General features: G+C 33.4%; 4 protein-coding genes across 6 annotated transcripts; 3 read left to right on the top strand and 1 right to left on the bottom strand.

The window, feature by feature from the left end:
• The first annotated feature begins 2,792 nt into the window (after positions 1–2,792).
• On the top strand, positions 2,793–5,864 carry LOC101253150 (uncharacterized). Of its 3 annotated transcripts, none has more exons than XM_004232749.5 (3): positions 2,793–3,302; positions 3,471–4,357; positions 5,749–5,864. In XM_004232749.5, exons 2-3 carry the CDS (start codon positions 3,587–3,589, stop codon positions 5,773–5,775), a joined length of 798 nt encoding a protein of 265 aa, XP_004232797.2. In that variant the 5' UTR covers positions 2,793–3,302; positions 3,471–3,586; the 3' UTR covers positions 5,776–5,864. The 3 variants fall into 3 exon arrangements, with proteins under 3 accessions (XP_004232797.2, XP_019067863.1, XP_025885183.1); XM_019212318.3 differs by having other exon boundaries at positions 3,715–4,357; XM_026029398.2 differs by lacking the exon at positions 2,793–3,302 and having other exon boundaries at positions 3,309–4,357.
• Positions 5,865–6,346: 482 nt separating this feature from the next.
• LOC104645814 (uncharacterized) lies at positions 6,347–7,471 on the top strand. Its single transcript, XM_010318374.4, has 2 exons — positions 6,347–6,992; positions 7,340–7,471. Exons 1-2 carry the CDS (start codon positions 6,347–6,349, stop codon positions 7,372–7,374), a joined length of 681 nt encoding a protein of 226 aa, XP_010316676.1. The 3' UTR covers positions 7,375–7,471.
• A 4,744-nt stretch (positions 7,472–12,215) lies between these two features.
• On the top strand, positions 12,216–18,684 carry LOC101252838 (external alternative NAD(P)H-ubiquinone oxidoreductase B2, mitochondrial). Its single transcript, XM_004232748.5, has 11 exons — positions 12,216–12,831; positions 12,983–13,116; positions 14,356–14,635; positions 14,894–15,100; positions 15,243–15,493; positions 16,398–16,617; positions 16,711–16,815; positions 17,246–17,518; positions 17,618–17,739; positions 18,025–18,144; positions 18,238–18,684. Exons 2-11 carry the CDS (start codon positions 13,028–13,030, stop codon positions 18,323–18,325), a joined length of 1,755 nt encoding a protein of 584 aa, XP_004232796.1. The 5' UTR covers positions 12,216–12,831; positions 12,983–13,027; the 3' UTR covers positions 18,326–18,684.
• Positions 18,685–19,063: 379 nt separating this feature from the next.
• On the bottom strand, positions 19,064–20,750 carry LOC104645813 (heat stress transcription factor A-6a-like). Its single transcript, XM_010318373.4, has 2 exons — positions 20,198–20,750; positions 19,064–20,106 (listed from the first exon to the last, which is right to left on the bottom strand). The coding sequence occupies exons 1-2, from the start codon at positions 20,648–20,650 to the stop codon at positions 19,315–19,317; spliced, it is 1,245 nt and encodes a 414-aa protein (XP_010316675.1). The 5' UTR covers positions 20,651–20,750; the 3' UTR covers positions 19,064–19,314.
• Between the last annotated feature and the right edge of the window lie 678 nt (positions 20,751–21,428).

Raw genomic sequence — 21,428 nt, forward strand, 5'->3', positions numbered from 1 at the left:
AAATGTGTCCTTTAGGCTTATTGGTTTATTAAAAATATATAAAGTGAGATCTTTTTGTCAACAATTAACGGATTCAAGATTCGGGATTTTTCTTCGAGAGGTTTGAAAAATAAAAATAAAAATTAAATTATAAAGAAAAATAAATAAATGTTGTTGCAGGATTCAAATCTGGGACATGCATCTTAATATTCAAAAGTATTACCATTGAACCATCTATTTTTATTTGTTATCAAGAAAGTTTAACATTTATTCATCTATAAAAATACAGGAAATTTACCTTGTATATATTGTGTATTTTTTTGTCGAGAGTGTTCGGATAAACACTCGACCCAACGTGGGTCGGCCCCTGGGTAACAAGATGTATTCTTTTCCCCAGGGACACCTTACCTATTTATGTTTATGAAAATCACGTGCACTGCAACAACTATTATTTTTTCTATTAGTTTTGACATGTTCTTTAAGAAATAATAATTTATATTGATATGATTACTTTACCATATTAATTACGCCTAACGTTTAGTGCTTGAAAAGTGATTTGAGAACAAAAAATTAATGGTAGGATTAAAACATGGAAAAGAATTACTACTCTCTTCGTTTCTTTTTAGTTATCATAATAAGATCTGACACAATTCTTAAAAAAAATAAAATTAATAAAAGTATTGTTTGATCAACATCTTCCTTATTAATTCTTTATTATGTATCGATATATATGTCTCTCTTAATTCTAAAATAATTAATGTTAAAGACAAAGTTGAAAAATGATAATTAATTTTGTCTTGGTTTAAATTGACAACTAGTATTTGATAATTTATATAACAGTGATAAATGCCTACTGCTCTATATTACATGCACCTTTTCTTTGTCTAAATTTGTATAATGTAAATGATTGATGAATTTAGATGCACAATTAGTTAAGAAAATTAGTCTACATTATATAAAAACCTATATCTTATTTGGATATATTTGACAAGGGTATATTTTAATTAATTTTATTACTGTTATCATATTATCAAAACCATTGACCATTCCTTCCATAGTCATTGACATTTTAGGAGGTAATTAACTTATTCCAAATCCAAATCTTGACGGGCTTTTAATAGAAATCTTTTTAGGATTAAGAGTGAAGACCATAAAGACATATTTTGATTTCCTACCATTACCATCAAAGTAATTAATTAGTAATTGTTTTAGAATACAAATCAAATAGTTGTGGGTGTTTTTGTATTCATGTTCGCCACCGTATTTCACTTTCGTAGAGTTTTGCTTGATTGCATATTAAATGTTTTTCGAGTAATATTAATTTGCTTACTTATCGATCAAACACTAAAAAGGAGAAACTATGTGATTATTAGATATATACTGCACTTCATATATATTATTGTTATCTATAATTTTAAAATGTTACGTATTTTATCACTAATTAAGAGTTTCATACTGTGTATTGAGAAAGACACACTTAGATGCATATATTTTTGCTACTAGATGCACTAAAATAAAGAAGGAAGCGAGCGATATATGGAGAAAGAGGGGTCGAGATTTTGTTATATATGTATCTCATGTACATGCAAATCACACTAGATACATGTATTTATATGTATCTAGGATCTCAAATACATACGAAAATGATAAGCGAAATAAAAATAAAACAAACGAGATTTATAATATATCCCAAATACATTTGAATCCACTTAAATATAAATATCTTATGATTTTCAAGATGACACCTTGCCTACTCTATGATAAAATGTAACAAGCATTATACATTGTATAATGAATACTTTTTACAAAGTTATCATTGGCTTTTTGGAAGTCGAAATCAAGAAAGTAACAACTCTAATTTCCCATAATTTTAAGGAGATGAGAACAAATTGATTAAACAGGGGGATGTACTGTATCAACCATAGATTAATTAGTTGCATGCATGTTTGTATAGTAATTAAGTAATAATATTATAACAAAAAACAATTTAGGCTTCTAAAAGCATGATGAAACATTGAATTAAGTAATCAATCTCAATATATCATCTCAATTAAAGTTTAATTAACATGATTAAGAAAGGCACCTAACTCTTACTATTAGATATTAGTATTTCATGCCTAACTCTCTCTTCCCCACAGACAGAGACACCCCTCACTTTACAAAGAGTCCATAATCTTCACTCATTTTTTCTTGAAAATCAAATCCACACTTCCCACTAACCCCATACCCACAAAGCTACTTCCTGCCTTTTCCCTTTTTATCTCACTTCGGCTTCTCAAGCGATACTGAAACTTACATTAAAATTTTGACAAAATCAAATTCGCATTAAGAGTCAAAAGTTCTTCTAACAAATTGTTATATCAACATCTTGAGTCAAAGATCTCAAATTAAGAGTAAAAAGATCTTACTCGTTTTAATACAGACTAATTTATTAATCTTTTCTAAGTCACTTACATGTACCTTTGTACTCTCGAGTTAAGCAAATTTAATGTTTTGGACTTCATTTTTTATATTACCTTAAAATATTATGAAATATATATCAATACTAAGTTTAGATTTAGTGTTACAAAAATGTAAGGGTTATCATTGTACGTAACTACATCCATCATATTTGACTTGACTTGTACATGTATAATATTAAAATAATAGAGTCAGAAATTTCATTTTAATAATAATGAAAGTATGCATTATTTGATGCGATGTTTATACAATATAATGTTCATCAAACAAATAAAGTGTATATATATAAAAAATTATTTTAATATATATTTAATTGATGACTATAATTATTCTTTTGTGGCACAACCTATGTTTTTTTTTTTGTTTTTTTTTTTGCGCAACCTATGTTCAAAGCCCTTATTGTTGGGGTGCATTTTCGATTAGTTAAAATAAATTTCTTTAGAAAAATAAATTCTTTAAAAATAAAAAATAATAATTTCCTTAATAAAATATAGAAAAAAATAAGTTATCTAACTTTCAATTCAATCTACTCAACGTCTCAATCGTCATCCCTGGACTATTTTACCTCCATGAACCAACCGTCACTCCTCACCTAATATTCGTAACATTTTGCTAGCTTACATAATAATGCTCTTGAAGTATTTATTACTTATTTTTTTTTTAAAAAAAAAACTCATTAATTCTTGAAAAAATTATTTATGCTCCTACCAAACACATCCCCCAAGTAAAGTCTTCAAAATCTGACTACCGTAAAGACAAATTAGTATGGATGCTGAATTATTAATGAGAATAGACGAATCCGATCCGTTACATTATATCTTCCTTAAATATAATACGGCACCACATAGAAGCAAGTATTTATAGTAAGTGCATTGGAATTTTTTTATTTCTCGTTCGGTGTTTCGAATCGATTATATAGAAGCATATATATATTTATAGTGTGTGCATTGCATTCAATCCCTCCACTGGAATCCCCATTCTCTTTTGTCCATCTTCTTCCCAAATTCACTTTAATTTCGTATTAAATGCAGGAAATTATAAGGTCGAAAACAAAATTATATCAAATCCTCCATATTCAGTGAATGCAAATTCATCTTAAATTAAAAAAAAAAAGCGCCATTTTTTCACTGAACCACTACACAACACCATGGAATCTCAATATCCTTTATTCTCCACCATTGTTACTCTCTACACTATTATTTTCATATATTTTCCAACGATTGCTGCTTCTCCACTCATCATTTCAACCTCTCTTCTGTTACTTTCTCTGCTCAGACTCGGTGCAGCTCAGAGAATTTCACAGAAGAACAACAAAAAACCCGAATTCGAGATGTTATGTATACAAAATCCGCCTGATTTTGGTGATAGTATCAAGTGTGAGAATGATTTGGTGCTTGACCCGGATCCGGACCTGGACCCAGTTGATTCTGATGTGGATTCATCCAATTGTGAAAAGGATTCGGTGTTTGAACCGAATTTGGAACAGAGAAACGAATCCAGTGTGGACACAAGTTGTGAAAAGGATTCGGTTCTAGAACCGGAATCGAGACGGTTTTATGGGGATTGCTTTGTGGAGTGGAATGTGAGGGCGCCATTGGAGGTGATATACGAAGCCTATGAAGGAGAAGAAGAAGAAGACGGGGAATATACAGAGGAGAAGAGAGACGAAGAGTTGAGGGTTATTGAGAAGTATGCTTCGTTGTCGATGTACTACCCGGAAACGGATACGGATACGGATAGTTCGTCGGGCGGGGATTCACCGGTTATCGGAAACTGGGATTCGCCGGAGAATGTATGTTTCCAGTGGGACGATGAAGATAGAGAAGAGTTGATAGAGATTGAATTGGATTGCAAGAGAAATAGCGAATTCGAGGAAGAGAATCTAATCGAGATTGATCTAAGTCCGGCGAATTTCCCGGTGAGTTAACCCGCCGACGGGAATATAGTGTTGGGTTTTTAGTTAACTGTAATTAACTAATTTTAACGATATTAAAAAAAGGCTTTTTTTGGGATTTTCTATTTTTTACTTCTTTTCCGATTTTAGAAAAAAGCCTGTTTTGCGTAATTAAAGTGTGTATTAATCCCTTAACCCAATGATATATTGATGTGATAAATGAAATGACGAAAAAGACCTTGCGAGTTTGCTTTTTTCTACAAATCAAATCTCTAATTTTACCTTTTTATTCAATTGGAGAAGATTCGTTTAAAGTTGTGTTATCTTTTTCTCTCTCATACAGTTGGACTTTGCAGAAAGTAATGGCATGTGAATTTTCAAAAGTTTCAACTTTAAGAAAGTTCATGAGATTTTTGAATGAAAGGGATTTGACTAGAAAAAGGTTACTTTAATTCATTTTCTTCGTTTTTGCTTTTCCATTTTATGGTTAGGAATAGAATTGAGTAAAGTAGTTTTCTAAAGGGTATATATATATATATATATATATATATATATATATATATATGAATTTAATATTTTAGTTAACATATTCAAAGAATTAATTATTATTTCTTAGAATATATGTCAAATCAATAATTAATACTTTCTCCATTTGATATTATTTGTCATGATTTTTTTTTAGAGTTAAACTATAAAAATTTTGACTAACATTCTAAGATATATATATATTTTTATCATATTAATATAAAAAAAATATAATTTATTGTAATTTTAAATAGTTTTAGGATTTTTTTGTTTAAAATATCAAATTAATGTAATCTAATTTAAATTAGTTAAATTAATTTTCGAAAAATGCAACATGACAAAACAATGTTGGACGTATGGAGTAACTATTATTGGAGAAAAAAAATATTAATCAACAGGGAGATTTGCCAGTAAAATCCAAACAAAACATATCTCAAAATAATACTCAGGTATTTGATGCAAAAGAGAAAGATATTATTAACAATATAATTATGATTAGTTTGTTAGTTATGTTAGTTATGTTAGTTAGAGTGTTAGTTGGATGTCACATCAAGTTAGTTAGATTTTTGAAAGTTAGTTAGTCACACATTTTGTATTTCATATCTTTTGTATTTGTTGGATATGTGATTACAATTCTCTTGTATATAAATGAGAATCAATACATGAAGATAGCAGTTTTGCATCTTCTACAATTCAACACAAACGATGCCTCCTTTTTCTTCTTCTTCTTCTTCTTCTTCCTAAATCGATTGTTATGGTTCCTTTCTGTTTTGGTGTAAATCACCATTGTTGATCAGTTTAATATGGTATCAGAGCAAGGCTGTTCTTGCTACTTTTGATTTGAATCTGCTGTTGATTCTTCTTGTTTAATTGTTTTTCCTGTGATCCAGTCGATCCTTCATCATGACAGGACCTGAAAGTGCTCCTTCAGCACAAGGAACCTCTGTTAATGGTGATGCACACAACACTCTCTACATACACCCTTCGGATAGCCTTGGTATGGTGTTGGTACCAACTCAATTCGATGGAACAGGATATAGATCCTGGAGAAGGGGAGTTATGCGAGCTTTGTCAGTAAAGAACAAGCTTGGATTCATTGATGGTAGTTGTGTTAAACCAACTGCAAGCTCAAATCAGTTGCATCAATGGCAGAGATGCGATGACATGGTGACTTCCTGGATTTTAAACTCTCTTACTAAGGAAATTGCAGATAGTGTAGAGTATGTTAGTGATTCAGTGGAACTTTGGAAGGAACTTGAAGATAGATATGACCAAACAAATGGAGCAAAGCTGTATCAAATTCAAAAAGAGATTAATGATCTCACACAGGGAAATTTGGATATAACAGTCTACTACACCAGGATGTAAAAACTTTGGGAAGAATTGAGCACTTTGAATGTAAAGAATCAGTGCTCTTGTGCTTGTAGTTGTGGAGCCAAAGATGGATTATACAAAGCAGAACAAGACAGACGCTTGATACAATTCTTAATGGGGATGAATGAGGTGTATACTGTGATAAGAGGCAACATTCTTATGATGAATCCCCTTCCAACAATGGCACAAGCCTTTTCCTTGATGATTCAAGAGGAGAAACAAAGGGAGTTTAAACCTGCTAATCAAACCCTTATAGAATCGATTTCCTTGAATGTGAACTCTTCTAACAATAGTGGAAAGGGATCAACAGGAAGAAACTACAAAACATCATTCTCTAGTGAAAACTGCTCTGGCAATACTTCAAGTAACAACAATTATGGAGGATCCAACCATTTTTCAGCTAACAGTAACAATAGAAGTGCTATGGTTTGTAGTTATTGCAAAAAGACAGAACATGTCAGGGAGAGATGCTATAAGTTGATTGGATATCCTAGCCAGGTTAATAGGAACAATGGACCTCATGCAAGGCAGAACAGTAATAATGAATATAGAGGAAGGAGAGTTGTAGCCAATGTTCATGGATCATATGATAATGTGGCATCTGCACAAAGAGAAGAATGCATGCAGAATAATCAGAATCAAATGGTTACATTCACTAAAGATCAATATGATAACATGATGAAACTTTTGCAGAATTTTCGAGTTGAAGGAACTGATTTGAACAACTCAAACATGGAAGTTGGTTCTGTGAACTTTGCAGGTACTATAATATGTTCTTCATCTATTGATTTTGGCAATCCTTCATGTGAATGTTTTAAATCAAGTGCTGACCTATGGATCATTGATTCGGAAGCATCAAACCATATAACCTTTAACAAATCTTCTCTTACCAATGTTCAAACCATGTCTTACCCTGTGCTTGTCTCTTTACCCAATGGATACAAAGTCAAGGTGATAGAATTTGGAGATGTAGTAATCACATCTGGAATTGTTTTACACAATGTGCTATATGTGCCTTCTTTTAAATACAATCTGGTGTCAGTTCACTCATTAACTCTTTCAATGAGAAGTGTTGTCCTGTTTACTAGTGTTTCTTGTTTACTGCAGGCCCCTTCAGTGAAGAGGCCTCAGGTGCTTGGTAGTAGCAGAGAAGGACTCTATTTTCTTTGTTCAAGATGTCTGAGGAACCCTGCTAACTTCACCACATGCTGCTGCATATCTCACAACAATCACAATTCTTCTTTGTCTAGCAATAATGGTCAAGCCACAAACAAAACTTTACATGATAACAACAAATGTAATAGTCATACTGTCTGTTCTTCTACTTCTGATACTATATCTACTAAACATAGTGTAGACCTATTGTGGAATAATAGACTTGGCCATGTGCCTTTTGTGAAAATGAGGAAAATATCTACCATCCCAGCCAATTTCTCAAACAAGCAACCTTTTATGTGTACAATCTGTCCTATGGCAAAACAAGAAAGATTGCCTTTTAGCCAAAGTGTTACACACTCTAATTCCATTTTTGAGCTTATTCATGTTGATATATGGGGTCCTTATCATACACCTACACATGATAATTACAGATATTTTATCACCATAGTAGATGATTTTAGTAGATCAACTTGGACTCATCTGTTAAGCACCAAGAGCAACGCCTTACAAGTTCTCAAAAACTTTGTAAATATGATAGAGAATCAATTTCAAACCACAGTCAAAACTGTTAGATCAGATAATGGACTTGAGTTTAATAACAATGAAACCAAATCCTTCTTTCAATCCAAAGGTATAATTCATCAAAAGAGTTGTCCATATACACCTCAACAAAACAGTATAGTGGAAAGAAAACATAAGTATTTGTTAGAGACAGCAAGAGCCCTTCTATTTCAATCAAAACTTCCCATAAAATACTGGGGGGAATGTATACTTACAGCAACACATCTTATAAACAGACTTCCTTCAGTCTATTTGAAGAACAAATGTCCTTATGAAATCCTATACAAAACAAAACCAGACTACAACAAACTTAGATCTTTTGGTTGTTTGTGCTACCCAACATTACCCAAAGTTCAGAGGGATAAACTACAACCTAGAACCACTCCTCATGTGTTTGTAGGTTACCCCTTTGGAACAAAAGGATACAAAGTAATGAGTCTTGCCACAAAAAGGATACATGTGTCTAGGGATGTAGTGTTCCATGAACATCTATTCCCTTTTACATTAACTTCAGATAAATGTGTTTTTCCTTCTATTCCTAGTACAGAATCTACAAATAACAGGACTGTTTCTTTAGATATTTTTGATGATTGTATTGATTCAATGCTTGATAGCACTTTGGTAAATCAAAATACAGATGTGCTTCCTACTTTTCAAACCTTATCACCTAGTTCCCCATATCATAACAGAAATCAATCACATTCTCCCCCCACATTACCACACAGAAGATCACAAAGAGAAAGCAAGATTCCTTCACATTTGAAAGTTTACATCTACTCAATTCCTACCCTAAAGACTCATATTCCTACCACACAGTCCATTCCCATTGATAAAAACTTATCTTTGAATGCCATGTTCACTAAACACCATCACATTACTCCCAATGATATTGCATCTAATAGTAAAGCACTGGTTCAAAAAATTTGCCATGATAGTGAGCCTTTATCTTATGAAAAGGCAGCCTTAAGTCCTGCATGGCAAAATGCCATGGTGCAAGAGTTTGATGCACTTTATGCAAATAATACTTGGAATCTTGTAAAGTTACCTACAGGAAAACAGGCAGTTGGATGTAGATGGGTGTATAAAGTAAAGCACAAGTCTGATGGCAGCATTGAAAGGTTTAAAGCTAGACTAGTAGTTAAGGGCTATACTCAACAGGCTGGTGTGGATTATACAGAGACCTATTCTCCAGTGGTTAAAATGACCACTGTAAGAACCTTAATTGCTTGTGCTGTTAAAAGGGGTTGGGAGATGTCTCAGCTTGATGTGAACAATGCCTTCCTTCATGGTGATCTCCATGAAGAAGTATACATGAAACTACCACAAAGGCTTGCTGTGGATGACTTGAACTTAGTGTGCAAGCTAAACAAGTCTCTTTATGGTTTGAAACAGGCTAGTTGACAATGGTATGCCAAGTTAACTGAAGCTCTATCACTCAGAGGATATGTACATTCTCATCATGATTACTCACTTTTCCATAGAAAGGTTGGTGCCTTAGTTGTCTTTGTTGCAGTCTATGTTGATGATATTATTCTCACAGGAACAGACACTGCTGAGATTACACAGTTAAAGGCCTACTTGGATGATACTTTTAAGATTAAAGATCTTGATCGATTGCATTACTTTCTAGGGATGGAGATACTTGACATACCAGGAGGGGTACTTATCTCCCAAAGAAAGTTTGTATTGGATTTACTAAAAGAATATGATTGTTATAGTCAGAGTTCACTTACATCTCCTCTTGATCCAAACATCAAACTAAGGGCCAAAGAAGGAACTCCATTACCTGATCCTACATACTACAGAAAACTAGTAGGAAAATTGAATTTCCTTACTAACACTAGACTGGATATAGCATTCAGTGTTCAACTCTAGGCCTTCATCTTTCCAAAGATTCTGATTGCTAAATCAGAGCATATTGTGATTCAGATTGGGCATCCTGTCCAGACTCAAGAAGATCAGTTAGTGGATATTTGGTTCTACTTGGGAACAGCCCAATCAGCTGGAAATCAAAGAAACAATAAACCATTTCATTGTCTTCTGCAAAAGCAGAATATAGATCCATCAGGAAGGTAGTAGGTGAGCTGGTTTGGCTTCACAGGTTGACAAAGGAGTTAACTATATCTGATTCTTCACCTATTCCTGTCTTTTGTGATAGTCAGTCTGCCATCCACATAGCTCACAATCCTGTTTTCCATGAGAGAACCAAGCATATTGAAGTCGATTGTCACTTTGTACGCAACAAACTTCAGGAGGGGCTCATTTCACTACATCACATCTCTACCACTGAGCAGCTAGCAGATATACTCACAAAGGCACTTACTGGAGTTAAACATTCAGCATTACTCAACAAGTTGGCTGTAAGATCATCACTGCCAACTTGAGGAGGGATATTAACAATATAATTATGATTAGTTTGTTAGTTATGTTAGTTATGTTAGTTAGAGTGTTAGTTGGATGTCACATCAAGTTAGTTAGATTTTTGAAAGTTAGTTAGTCACACATTTTGTATTTCATATCTTTTGTATTTGTTGGATATGTGATTACAATTCTCTTGTATATAAATGAGAATCAATACATGAAGATAGCAGTTTTGCATCTTCTACAATTCAATACATACGATGCCTCCTCCTCCTTCTTCTTCTTCTTCCTAAATCGATTGTTATGGTTCCTTTCTGTTTTGGTGTAAATCACCATTGTTGATCAGTTTAATAGATATTATTAATATGATTATTTTTTTTTGGTTTTTTTTAAAGTAAGTCAAATCATTGAAACTTAACTCAGATCATTATATGGTTATTTTTATTACAGTATTAATATTAATTAATAATAGTATCATATGCAATAATATATTGCTTGATTAAACACTCCTAGCGATCACTATCAAATGATGGCATGTCTGCCTAATTCTTACAATGATTGTTATTTAATTCTCAAGAAAATATAACTCGCAATAGGCTAAAGTACTAAGTTCACTTTTATTTGTGGTATTATATTTTTTAAAAATTAATTTCACTAATTTTTAAAATTAAATTAAATTATATTAAATTAATATTTTAAATAAAAAATTTAAATATTTAAAAATTATACATAAAATACTATAAATTATTTTATTTCTTTTTCATATCAGTCGATAGGTCTCCGATCCATGAGCTTCTTTTGTTCTCCAAGCCCAAGTTTCCTTATTCAGTTGGGCCGGGTTGACTTGTTTGCACAGTATATTCAATTTAGATCAACTTGGACAACTCTAACTCCTTCCATGAAGCTTAAAAAATTATTATAACACTTGGAGTTTGGACTCATAGCTAAAATATTTTTTGAAAAGTTAATGATCAAGAATATATTTGAGTTATTATTTTTCCAATTTTGTAATTTAATTATCAACAATTCACTTAGTGGTTAAATAGAAAAACGAAACAACAAATAATTAAGGTGTGAAACATGCAAAAATATAATATTTCTAAGCGTATCATTGATTTTTTTTAAAAATCTTATTATCTTTAATGCGTCATGACTATTTAGAAAATGTAATATTTTTAATTAATGATAAATTGAAAATGATAAATTTGAGAGTCTCTAAACGTACAAATTCACCAAATCTTTTTTGGAATGATTTAAAAAAAGAAGTGTGTGACACAAAATAAAATAGAAAGAATATGGTACTTAACGAGGGAATAACAATTTTGTCCTTTTTATCGAATAAAGTTGAAGAAGCAAATACATTAACTTACATTTTTTTTCTTTTGTTTTAATTTGATTTGATCAAGAATTCTTTCGTAAATCATTATCCATCCTATGCCCTTCTTTGGAAATGTTTAAAATAATCTGTCAGATCTAATACTCTCTTACTCTAATAATAGTTATTCACTATTGACTTGATATATTTTTAAAAAATATTAAATAGTAGTAATAATATTACTGACTTTATTAAATTTAAGATTTTAAAAAATATGTTAAATGACGAATAGTATTTAATAGTACAAGTAAAATAGACATAAAATATAAAAAAAAAATTCTAATTTTTTAAATTAAACAAATATTATTGGAGGGAGTATTGAATTAGACCATCATTAGGAAAACCCAAAGTTTCTTCTTTCTAGAACATGACTATAATCACTTCATCACCTAGATCTTAGGAACCCCAAATCTGATTTTGCCTTTTATTAAACTTTGAATCTAAAATTCTCCAAGCTGGCGTCATAACTCATGATACATGTACCTAACTTTATTTTATTTAAATAATTAAGAAAAAAAAAAGAGCTTCACTCAAATAAGAAATTAATTAAAAGTAGTATTAGCCGTCAAATGAGACGAGGAGCCAACCTAACCGAACCCGTCGGTGATATTCGCATTCTTCACGGCTTTTCCTTTCCAAATCAAATCTCTAAACCATGCCAATTAAACGCCGCTCCCAATGATTCAACGCTATGCTCTGTATTCGTTGCTTATAATATAATCATATCAATTATCATTCGTATAAAATTAAAATATAACAAATAATATTATACGAATAAATAATATTATAGGAACAAATAATTTGAAATAAAAAGAAAATAGTGATTAAGAATAACGTCGAGAGAAGGACGGAAGGTGCAAGTTGGAATGTGCTGACTTTTGACGGAGACAACAGAGCAAAAATGCGCTTAACCTTCCAAAACACATGTGCCTAATTCTTGGGCGACACGTTAAGCAAAGACCAGCGCTGCTCTAAGCTGGAAAGTATTAGAACTTACATGACTCATTTTAACTCTTCACATTCCCATTTCATAGGGAAAAAAAAAAGAAGCCTCAACCACGTTCCCTTCTTCTCATTGATTCTTCTCCATCTTCACGTTCTCTTTCAACAACTCACACCACGTTCGCAACAGCAACTCTCTCAGGTACATATTTTTTTTGATTATTTTGATTTCTATTGCTCCTGAAGTGAATTTAAGGTGATGTTTATGAAAATTTTGTAGCAGTAGTGGTTAAACTGTTTAAGTTTTTGAAGAATTAATGGATGTTTTTTTTTTGTTTAATTTCTATTTACAGGTGAAGAGAAGGTTGCTAGGTGAGATCGCGTAAGTTGAACGCAAAATGCAGAGAGTAACGGTGATTGAGAGATTTTCTAAAACTTTCCGTGATAATCCTTCCCTTTCTAAGCTCCTCATTGTTTTCACTGTCAGGTATCTCTTTCGTTAATTTTGGTATGGTTACACGTTTCAATTTGATGAATTACTAGTTTGTTTTATTTAGTTTTCTGATTTTTAGCTACTGTGAAAAAAAAATACATATAGATGCTTGTTGTTGATGATAGGAAAGCTATGTTGAATTTGTATGTGAAGGAATAAGGTGTTGGTTACTTATGACTCGCAGTTGTAGTATGATCAAGTAGTTTCTAGATATAACTATTTTCAGATCTGCTAACTAAAATTGTAAATGATCGCGATGTTGACGAAATGTTCTATCTGCTAAGGGCATTGATATTTTGTACAGTAATTCGATATGGTTCTACATATTAATTCTTATTTAATAGTTTTATACTCTACTATTTACTCATAATCGTATTACTGGGCATGGATTGCAGAGCAAGAATTCCTCCACCTTTGCTCTGTTTCTACTTCTAGTTTTCAGTTATTGATGATCGAATTAGAAGTAAGAATAGTCGTGCAATCCTAATTCCTATGTACAAGTTTAATGTAACTTAATTATGGGTTTAATTCAATAGTAAAAGCATTTTGAATCAGGATTGCTGGAAGATCAGATGATTAATACTTCATGATCAGGCTACAAAATGTTGTTGTCGTGTAGTTCTTTTCGTATGGGGAATGCTAAATGTTTTACCGTAGAGATCTTAAAGTCAAGATAAGAGACTTGTAAATCAAAGATGAATATAGGATATAGAGTGGGGAAGTGGCAGTGAAATGCAGATAGCTGAGAACTGAGGCTGCAAGGGTATATAAGATGAGATATATGCTAGGCTTAAGCTCCCTCCGTACCGTACTAAAATCAGTAAATATGGCATGTCTCTTTAGTACATCCATTTGAAATCCTTTAGTATAGAAGTGCTAAAAATTGCACTATTTGATTATTCTCTACTTATTTCACCTTATATATGAAATATTTCTAAGCATGTTTTCTTGTCATCTATGCTCGAGTAGAGAATATGTCTTTGGGAGCAATATGATGATGCAATTAGTGCATGTAGAGTAGAAAACTTCATTACTAGTGCTTCATAGGCGTGTTTCATTGTCATTGTTATTTCTTTTTGAACTTGGTATGGCTTCTTGTTTTTTCTCCCAAAAATCACCAAGGGGCGTTATTTTTTTCCATTCTACTACCTTCATGGATACTTTTCTACGCAGCCCATGATGTTATCTGTGCAGTGAGTTAGCTCTATTCTGACCCTTTCATATAAATGATAGTGGTGGAGGTCTTGTGGCATACTCCGAGGCAGGAAAATCGAATGACAATTCAAATGCTGGAGCATTGGTTGAGGCCAACAACAGAAAAAAGAAAGTTGTTGTCCTTGGAACTGGTTGGGCTGGAACCAGTTTCTTGAAGAATCTGAAGGATCCTTCATATGATGTCCAAGTAATATCTCCAAGAAATTACTTTGCATTCACCCCTTTGCTTCCAAGTGTTACATGTGGCACGGTAGAAAGTCGCAGTGTTGTTGAACCAATTCGTAACATTATCAGAAAGGTTGGAAACAGTAATTTTTTTATTATAGCATTTTGTTTGTTTCATTTTGATTCTTCAATAAAAAGCCTATATAAGCACCTTCACATAATTGTTCCATTGGATAAACCCACACTGAAGCACAATTTATTCATTCAACCATGCGGACATTCTACAAATATAATTATTCCATTCGACTTTTCTATCCATATTATGATTATTAAGGCTAAGTTACTGAAATATCACGTTTCCTCTGATATTAAGTTTACATCCTCCTTGCAGAGATATGCAGAGGCCTATTACTGGGAAGCTGAATGTATCAAAATTGATCCAGAAAACAAGAAGGTATATTGTCGATCAAATCTAAGCACCAACGGAAATGGGAAGGAAGAGTTTGCAGTAGATTATGACTATCTTGTCATTGCCACTGGAGCCCGTGTAAATACATTCAACATTCCTGGTGTTGAAGAGAACACCTTCTTCTTGAAGGTAATCCCCGTTATACCATCTGCAAGTTTGTGATACCAAAAGATTAGGAGTTCGACATAATTTATTTAAGATTAGCTTGGTGACACATTTAGCTCATGCAATACATTGGTCTTGACATTTACATTGGATGCTGTTTGTTCAGGAAGTAGAAGATGCTCAAAAGATCCGTAGAACTGTTATTGACTGTTTTGAGAAAGCAAGTCTGCCTACCCTCAGTGATGAGGAGAGAAAGAGGCTGCTTCACTTTGTTATTGTTGGTGGTGGACCAACTGGTGTGGAGTTTGCAGCGCAGCTTCATGACTTTGTCAATGAAGATATAGTTAGGCTGTACCCTAAGGTCAAAGATCTGGTGAAGATAACACTTCTTGAGGCAACAGATCATATTTTGAACATGTAAGACCACACTTCTTTTAAGCATTCCTCTAAAGGATATTTCATATGCATGCTCATACATCATTACTTGAACTACCACCTACTGGAACTTGGAAATATATAGTAGTATATACGTTTACTATCCCGTAAATAGAAGTTCTGGTGGAGTAATACCTCTTTGAGATGCAAGTTTAAGGATGTGATAGAAGTGATTCTTCATGTTTGGCTTTCCAATGATGCCTAGTGATGGATGTTGTCTTCTCTACAGTTTCAGTTTCTGGCTCTTGATTGAGCTTATTGTAAATACAGACTTTGAACCCAAAGGATAGTTTCTTCTCTCGACATTAGGATGTGATACCTGGCATAGGACATTATGCTGTTGAAAGACACGCCAAGCAAAGGACATTTTGGCTGCTAGCCCTTGTTTAACAGTGCTGGGTTTATTGAAAATAATTTTCAGAATGAGCAAAACAGAAAATCATCCAGTTCTGTTCCTTTTCGTCTTCTCTTTTTTCTTTCTTTCTTTTATTTGGAGATAGGTGAAGTAAATCAGGCTGCTTCTCAGTGGTATGCCTTCAAAGAACTGACTAATAATGACATACTAAAATGGGTAATATAACTTTGTAAAGAGGTTGAAACAGAGCAGATTCACCATTTTATTCCAAAATCTAGTAGTTTATGCAGATCTTTTCAGTAGATGCCTTTTTGTTGTTTGGTAGTAAAAATTTTGCAAAAAAAATTGGTGATTTATTAGCTCAGAGACATCTAAAGTCGTAAGTGCTGCTATGTGATTGGTGATGCCTGAGCAGATTCAAGTATTTCTAGTTATACTGCAACCGTTTTAACTTGAGACATGCATCTTCTATTATGAGCTCATTTTTCAATATCACTTGTGTTCTGATATTAATCTGTTTATCATTTATAGGTTTGACAAAAGAATTACTGCTTTTGCTGAAGAAAAATTCCACAGAGATGGTATTGATGTGAAAACAGGGTCAATGGTTGTGAAGGTAGGAGAAAAAGAAATTTCTACCAAGGATGTTAAGCGTGGAGAAATAACTTCTATGCCTTATGGAATGGCTGTCTGGTCTACTGGTATTGGAACTCGTCCAGTAATTATGGAGTTTATGAAGCACATTGGTCAGGTATTTTGTCTTGTTTAGTGGAGCTAATTTAATGCCTCTGTCAAGCTTTTGTTGGTATTTTTGTCAGTTATATGTAATACTATTTGCTAACAGGGAAGCAGACGAGTGTTAGCAACCGATGAGTGGCTGCGTGTTGAGGGACAGGAGAACGTATATGCACTTGGTGACTGTGCAACAATCAACCAGCGCAAAGTCATGGTAATCTCACTCACTTCCTGATCACATTTCTTTCCTTGTACATATTGGGTAGTCATTCTATCCAGCATTCCACTAGAATGTGCTATTTGTGTTCATCTATTATGTTAACCAGTTTGAGTAGATAGTAACATTCAATTTCATCTTCTTTTTTCCCTTGATGGCAATACATTTGAAGCTTAGCTAGGAAATATATACAATCCACACTACACACCGGAATATTTCTCACTTTACTTCATTTGATTAAGAAGTGGTATGGAGCAGACAGTGATTTTCAGGGTACTTGTTTGATATTAGCAGTACTCTTTGGTTAATTAACATAGGGGACAGTCAGCTTCTGACAAAGTAGAACTTCTTTGAACTTTGAATTGACATTAGATATTAAATTGTGCAAATACTGATCTTTGTTTCACAAAATGTTCTCATTGTTCAGGAAGATATTGCTGCTATATTTCAAAAAGCAGACAAAGATAACTCTGGAACACTTACAGTCAAAGAATTTCAGGAAGTCCTTAATGACATATGTGAAAGATACCCGCAGGTGGAGCTTTACTTGAAAAATAAAAAAATGAGTAATCTTGTCGATCTCTTGAAAGAATCGAAAGGTAATGGTGTTAAAGAGTCGATTGAGGTGGACATTGAAGAATTTAAATCTGCTCTGTCCCAAGTGGATACTGATATGAAGAATCTTCCAGCAACAGCTCAGGTATTATGCAGACAAGATTACCTGTGTAGCTTCTATGTGTTTGTACTGGATGGACAAATGTTTAAATATCTTATGTCGTATGTGCAACGACTATTTCAGGTTGCATCTCAGCAAGGTGTCTACTTAGCTAAATGCTTTAATCGTATGGAGGAATGTGAAAAAAATCCGGAAGGTCCTCTTCGGTTTAGAGGAGAAGGCCGCCATCGCTTTCACCCATTCAGGTAGAAGTTGGATTTGTCTGATCATTTTGCACCATCTCTCTATGGGATCATGTTCCTCAGACCAACATGAATGAAGTGGGATAAAGTAACACAATTTTGCTAATGGTCTCATGCAGTATATTAATTTTTGAAACAAGTATGCTTAGAAAGCTTGTCTTGAGTATGCACACAATCATTAATGGGAAGGAAGTATAAACAGGATGAATGGGACAAAAGCTCTGGATTGTGATTTTGGCTTGAAAAAGTTTCTATATTTTTTAACAGCTGTTTAAATGCTTGTTCCAGGTACCGACATTTGGGACAGTTTGCACCTTTGGGAGGAGAGCAAACAGCAGCACAACTTCCAGGAGATTGGGTTTCAATTGGTCATAGCAGTCAGTGGCTATGGTATTCTGTGTATGCTAGGTAATTTATTCCAAGCTTCTGTCTTGTTGCTTCTCCATCAACCTTCATTTGATCTTTTGGATATATCTGATAACCATGTTTTTGATTCTCCAGCAAACAAGTCAGTTGGCGTACAAGGGCATTGGTTGTCTCTGACTGGGTAAGACGGTTCATATTTGGAAGAGACTCGAGCCAGATTTAAGGTGTTACGCCCCAGTGGATTTATCTTGAAATTCCATTAGGCTGTTACCAAAAGTTTTTTGATGTGAATCCTAACGGATTTGTTTGTTTAATTCTTTTACCAAACAACTTGGCATTGGTCGTTTGTGGGTTTCCTGCCATCACAATTTTGCAGCTACACGAACATAGAGAACCCAATTTTCTATAATTGCATCATAATAAAGGTGAAATGAACATCTATAGGAGGGATGTTAAATTGTAATTTGAATTATTCCATATATTGCTCAGGTGTTCTATTTTGAATAACATCCGGCTAAGCCTTTAATGTCACAATGTTTAATGGAGTATAAGTTTTGGTATTTTTTGGATGAAGTAACTAAATCATTGCTGCTAAATGAATGTCTAAATGTGTTTTCTTGTTGCTTTAGGTGTGTGTAAATATTGCATGAGCATTTTTAGTAGCATGATTTCCTTCAACCCATGAAACTTGGTAAGTCTTTTTCTTGAAGGTTCTGTCCATGTATGGTGTGTCTTGTTAGTGAAAGTCATCCATCCGTGAGCATTTGCATTGATTATGTTTATTTATGATCTTTGCTTCTTTGAACCCTAGATGTCCAATAAAGCAAGTATCGTCTTGCAATGCCAGACTACAGAGTCGGTTATTATAGATAAGAAAGTATATAGACAAGAAAACATTCATGAGTACTGAGAATTGCGTAGAAGTATATATTATGCACCGGAAATCTGAGTGTCTCAAGTATTAATAGAGTAAAAGGTCATTTGTCCCATAACTAAAACAAACTCGTGAAAGCACAAAACGTGCAGCAATCAAAGTTAGGAGCTATAACAGACTGGTAACAACTACAATGATAAGAAAACAAAGTTTTGTGACATCTTCTTCTTGGTGTCCATAGCATGCTATTAGTAACCTCATGATTTCTTATTCCTGCACAACGAATTAAATCAGAAACACAAACACACACAAAAAAAAAGCATATATATTGTAAGGGTTCAAAGTGGGATTTCCTGCGACTGTGATAAGGCAGGATCAACTCCACGGATGGCCTTGTGATCCATCTTTTCCACATAATCAGTCCAAAAAGTTGAACTTCCGGCCAGCTCCTCCGACTCCAGGAAATTATCAGGTTGCTCTTGATCCAAATTATTCAAGTTCATCTCATCCATGAGCATTCTCCCCAAATATGAACCAGTCTTAAAATCTGCAGCATCGGCGATCTTCTTCCTCCCTTCATTATCTCCCTCTAACTCTTCTATTACTTGCATTTTCCTTTCTTTGCCTGGATTCCCCTTCTTCCTCCCTTCATTAACTCCCTCCAACTCTTCTACTACTAGCATTTTCCTTTTTTTGCCTCGATTGCCCTTTCCACTGTTTTCAACACCATCTTCTACCTCACCACCCTGTTCCTCTGCAACTTCAGTGCTGTCTATCCCTCGTGTACATGCAAATAAAGAGTTGAACAAGATCATGCAAATTTTGGCTTTCTTAGAGGACATATTACTCCCAGCTTGATTAATGTCTTCCATCTCCTTCTCTAATACGTCTAGTTGCCGTTGCAGCATCATAATTTCTTCCCTCATTGTAACTTGCTCTGCTCTAATTTCTTCAATCTCCTTCTCCATTGTAAATGCAACTGTTTCATCTATAGCCTGTCGTTCCGTTGACTGCTCATTCATCTGGGACTTACTAATCTTCCTCTTTATATTCCTCAACCACTGTCCTTTCCCTCTCTGAAAACAATCATGCCGAAACTCAAATTTATCCCAACTCACTTTCTTGAATCCCTATTTGTTAAAAAAAAAAAAACTGTAAATAACAATCTCAATAATAACTTGTAACTTAGCAATGTTACATCGATAGATTCACTATACTCACATAGCTGTTGAGCTGACAGACGAAGCTAGAGATATTGTTGTGTCGAAAGAAACGGGGAAGAACATCCACAGCAAATTTATGATTATCATGGATAATGAAACTGGTCCCATTATTGCTCCATGAAATCAAGGACTTGAACTGAATATCAGCAAGCATTTCATAAATCTTCAATACGAAGGGAGATGCTCTTCTTTGAAAATTTCGACGATTCGATGAAGACGAAAACAACTCTCTAGGAGTAGTAGGAGTAGCAGCAACAGCAGCAGCATTGCCATGATTTACTTCATTGCTTCTATTGTCACATTGATTATCATCGTCGTTGTCGTCACCATACTCTAGCATTGAAATATCTATGTGAACATCTTCTAATCCTTCGTAACTTTCTCCCAATGCTTCAACAATATCATCAATTTCTGTCATTTTCCCTTTGCCTTTTCCTCCTTCTGTTTCCATATTTGATATCTTTGATCAATGTTACGTTTGGCTCAGTTTAATGAAATTTTACTACTGGCAGTATTATTCTGTCTGTATAAGTAGTACAAATTCCCCCTAACTTTTAATTTTGGGTTAATAGCACTTTTGGTCCTCTGTTATCGGTGAATTTAAATTTTAGTCCTTAATACTTTCATTTACTTGAAACGTAGTTCATTTGCTTATGAATATTCACATATTTCTAGAACCACGTGTATTATGAAGGTTATATTGTTCAAAGTAGTTTAAAATTACTACTAAAGGAAATAATAATGTGCATCTAAACTGAAGGTTAATTATATATTTATGAGATCAAAATAAATTTAGGAATTAATTCAGGGACCAAAAGTGTTTAAACTATTTATTATTGTAACAGAAGGACAAACAACTGGACATAAGGAAACTAGGGTGTAGATTAATCCATGTTATTAGTAATCAAATAGGAATAGGTTAAATATTTTAGAAAAAGAATATATACTTTGGAGTATTTTGTACTTACAATGATGAAATGGTACTAACACATGAGAAAAACAAATGCATCATGCAGGACTTCCTGTTGAAAGAAGAAAATTAAAATGTGTTTACTTCTAAAGACAAATAAATTGATCTGCTAACCATTTTGTACTTTGGAAACTTTGTAATTAGTTTTCAACTCTAAATTATTGTGTTGTATATTATATCATTAAATATAAAATTTCATAAAGTAACAAAAAAAGGTTCAAGATATTAACAAAAAAATTTTAAAAGAGAAACATGAGAA

Source organism: Solanum lycopersicum, chromosome 2 (genome assembly GCF_036512215.1).
Source record: "Solanum lycopersicum chromosome 2, SLM_r2.1".
Classification (NCBI taxonomy): Eukaryota; Viridiplantae; Streptophyta; class Magnoliopsida; order Solanales; family Solanaceae; genus Solanum; species Solanum lycopersicum.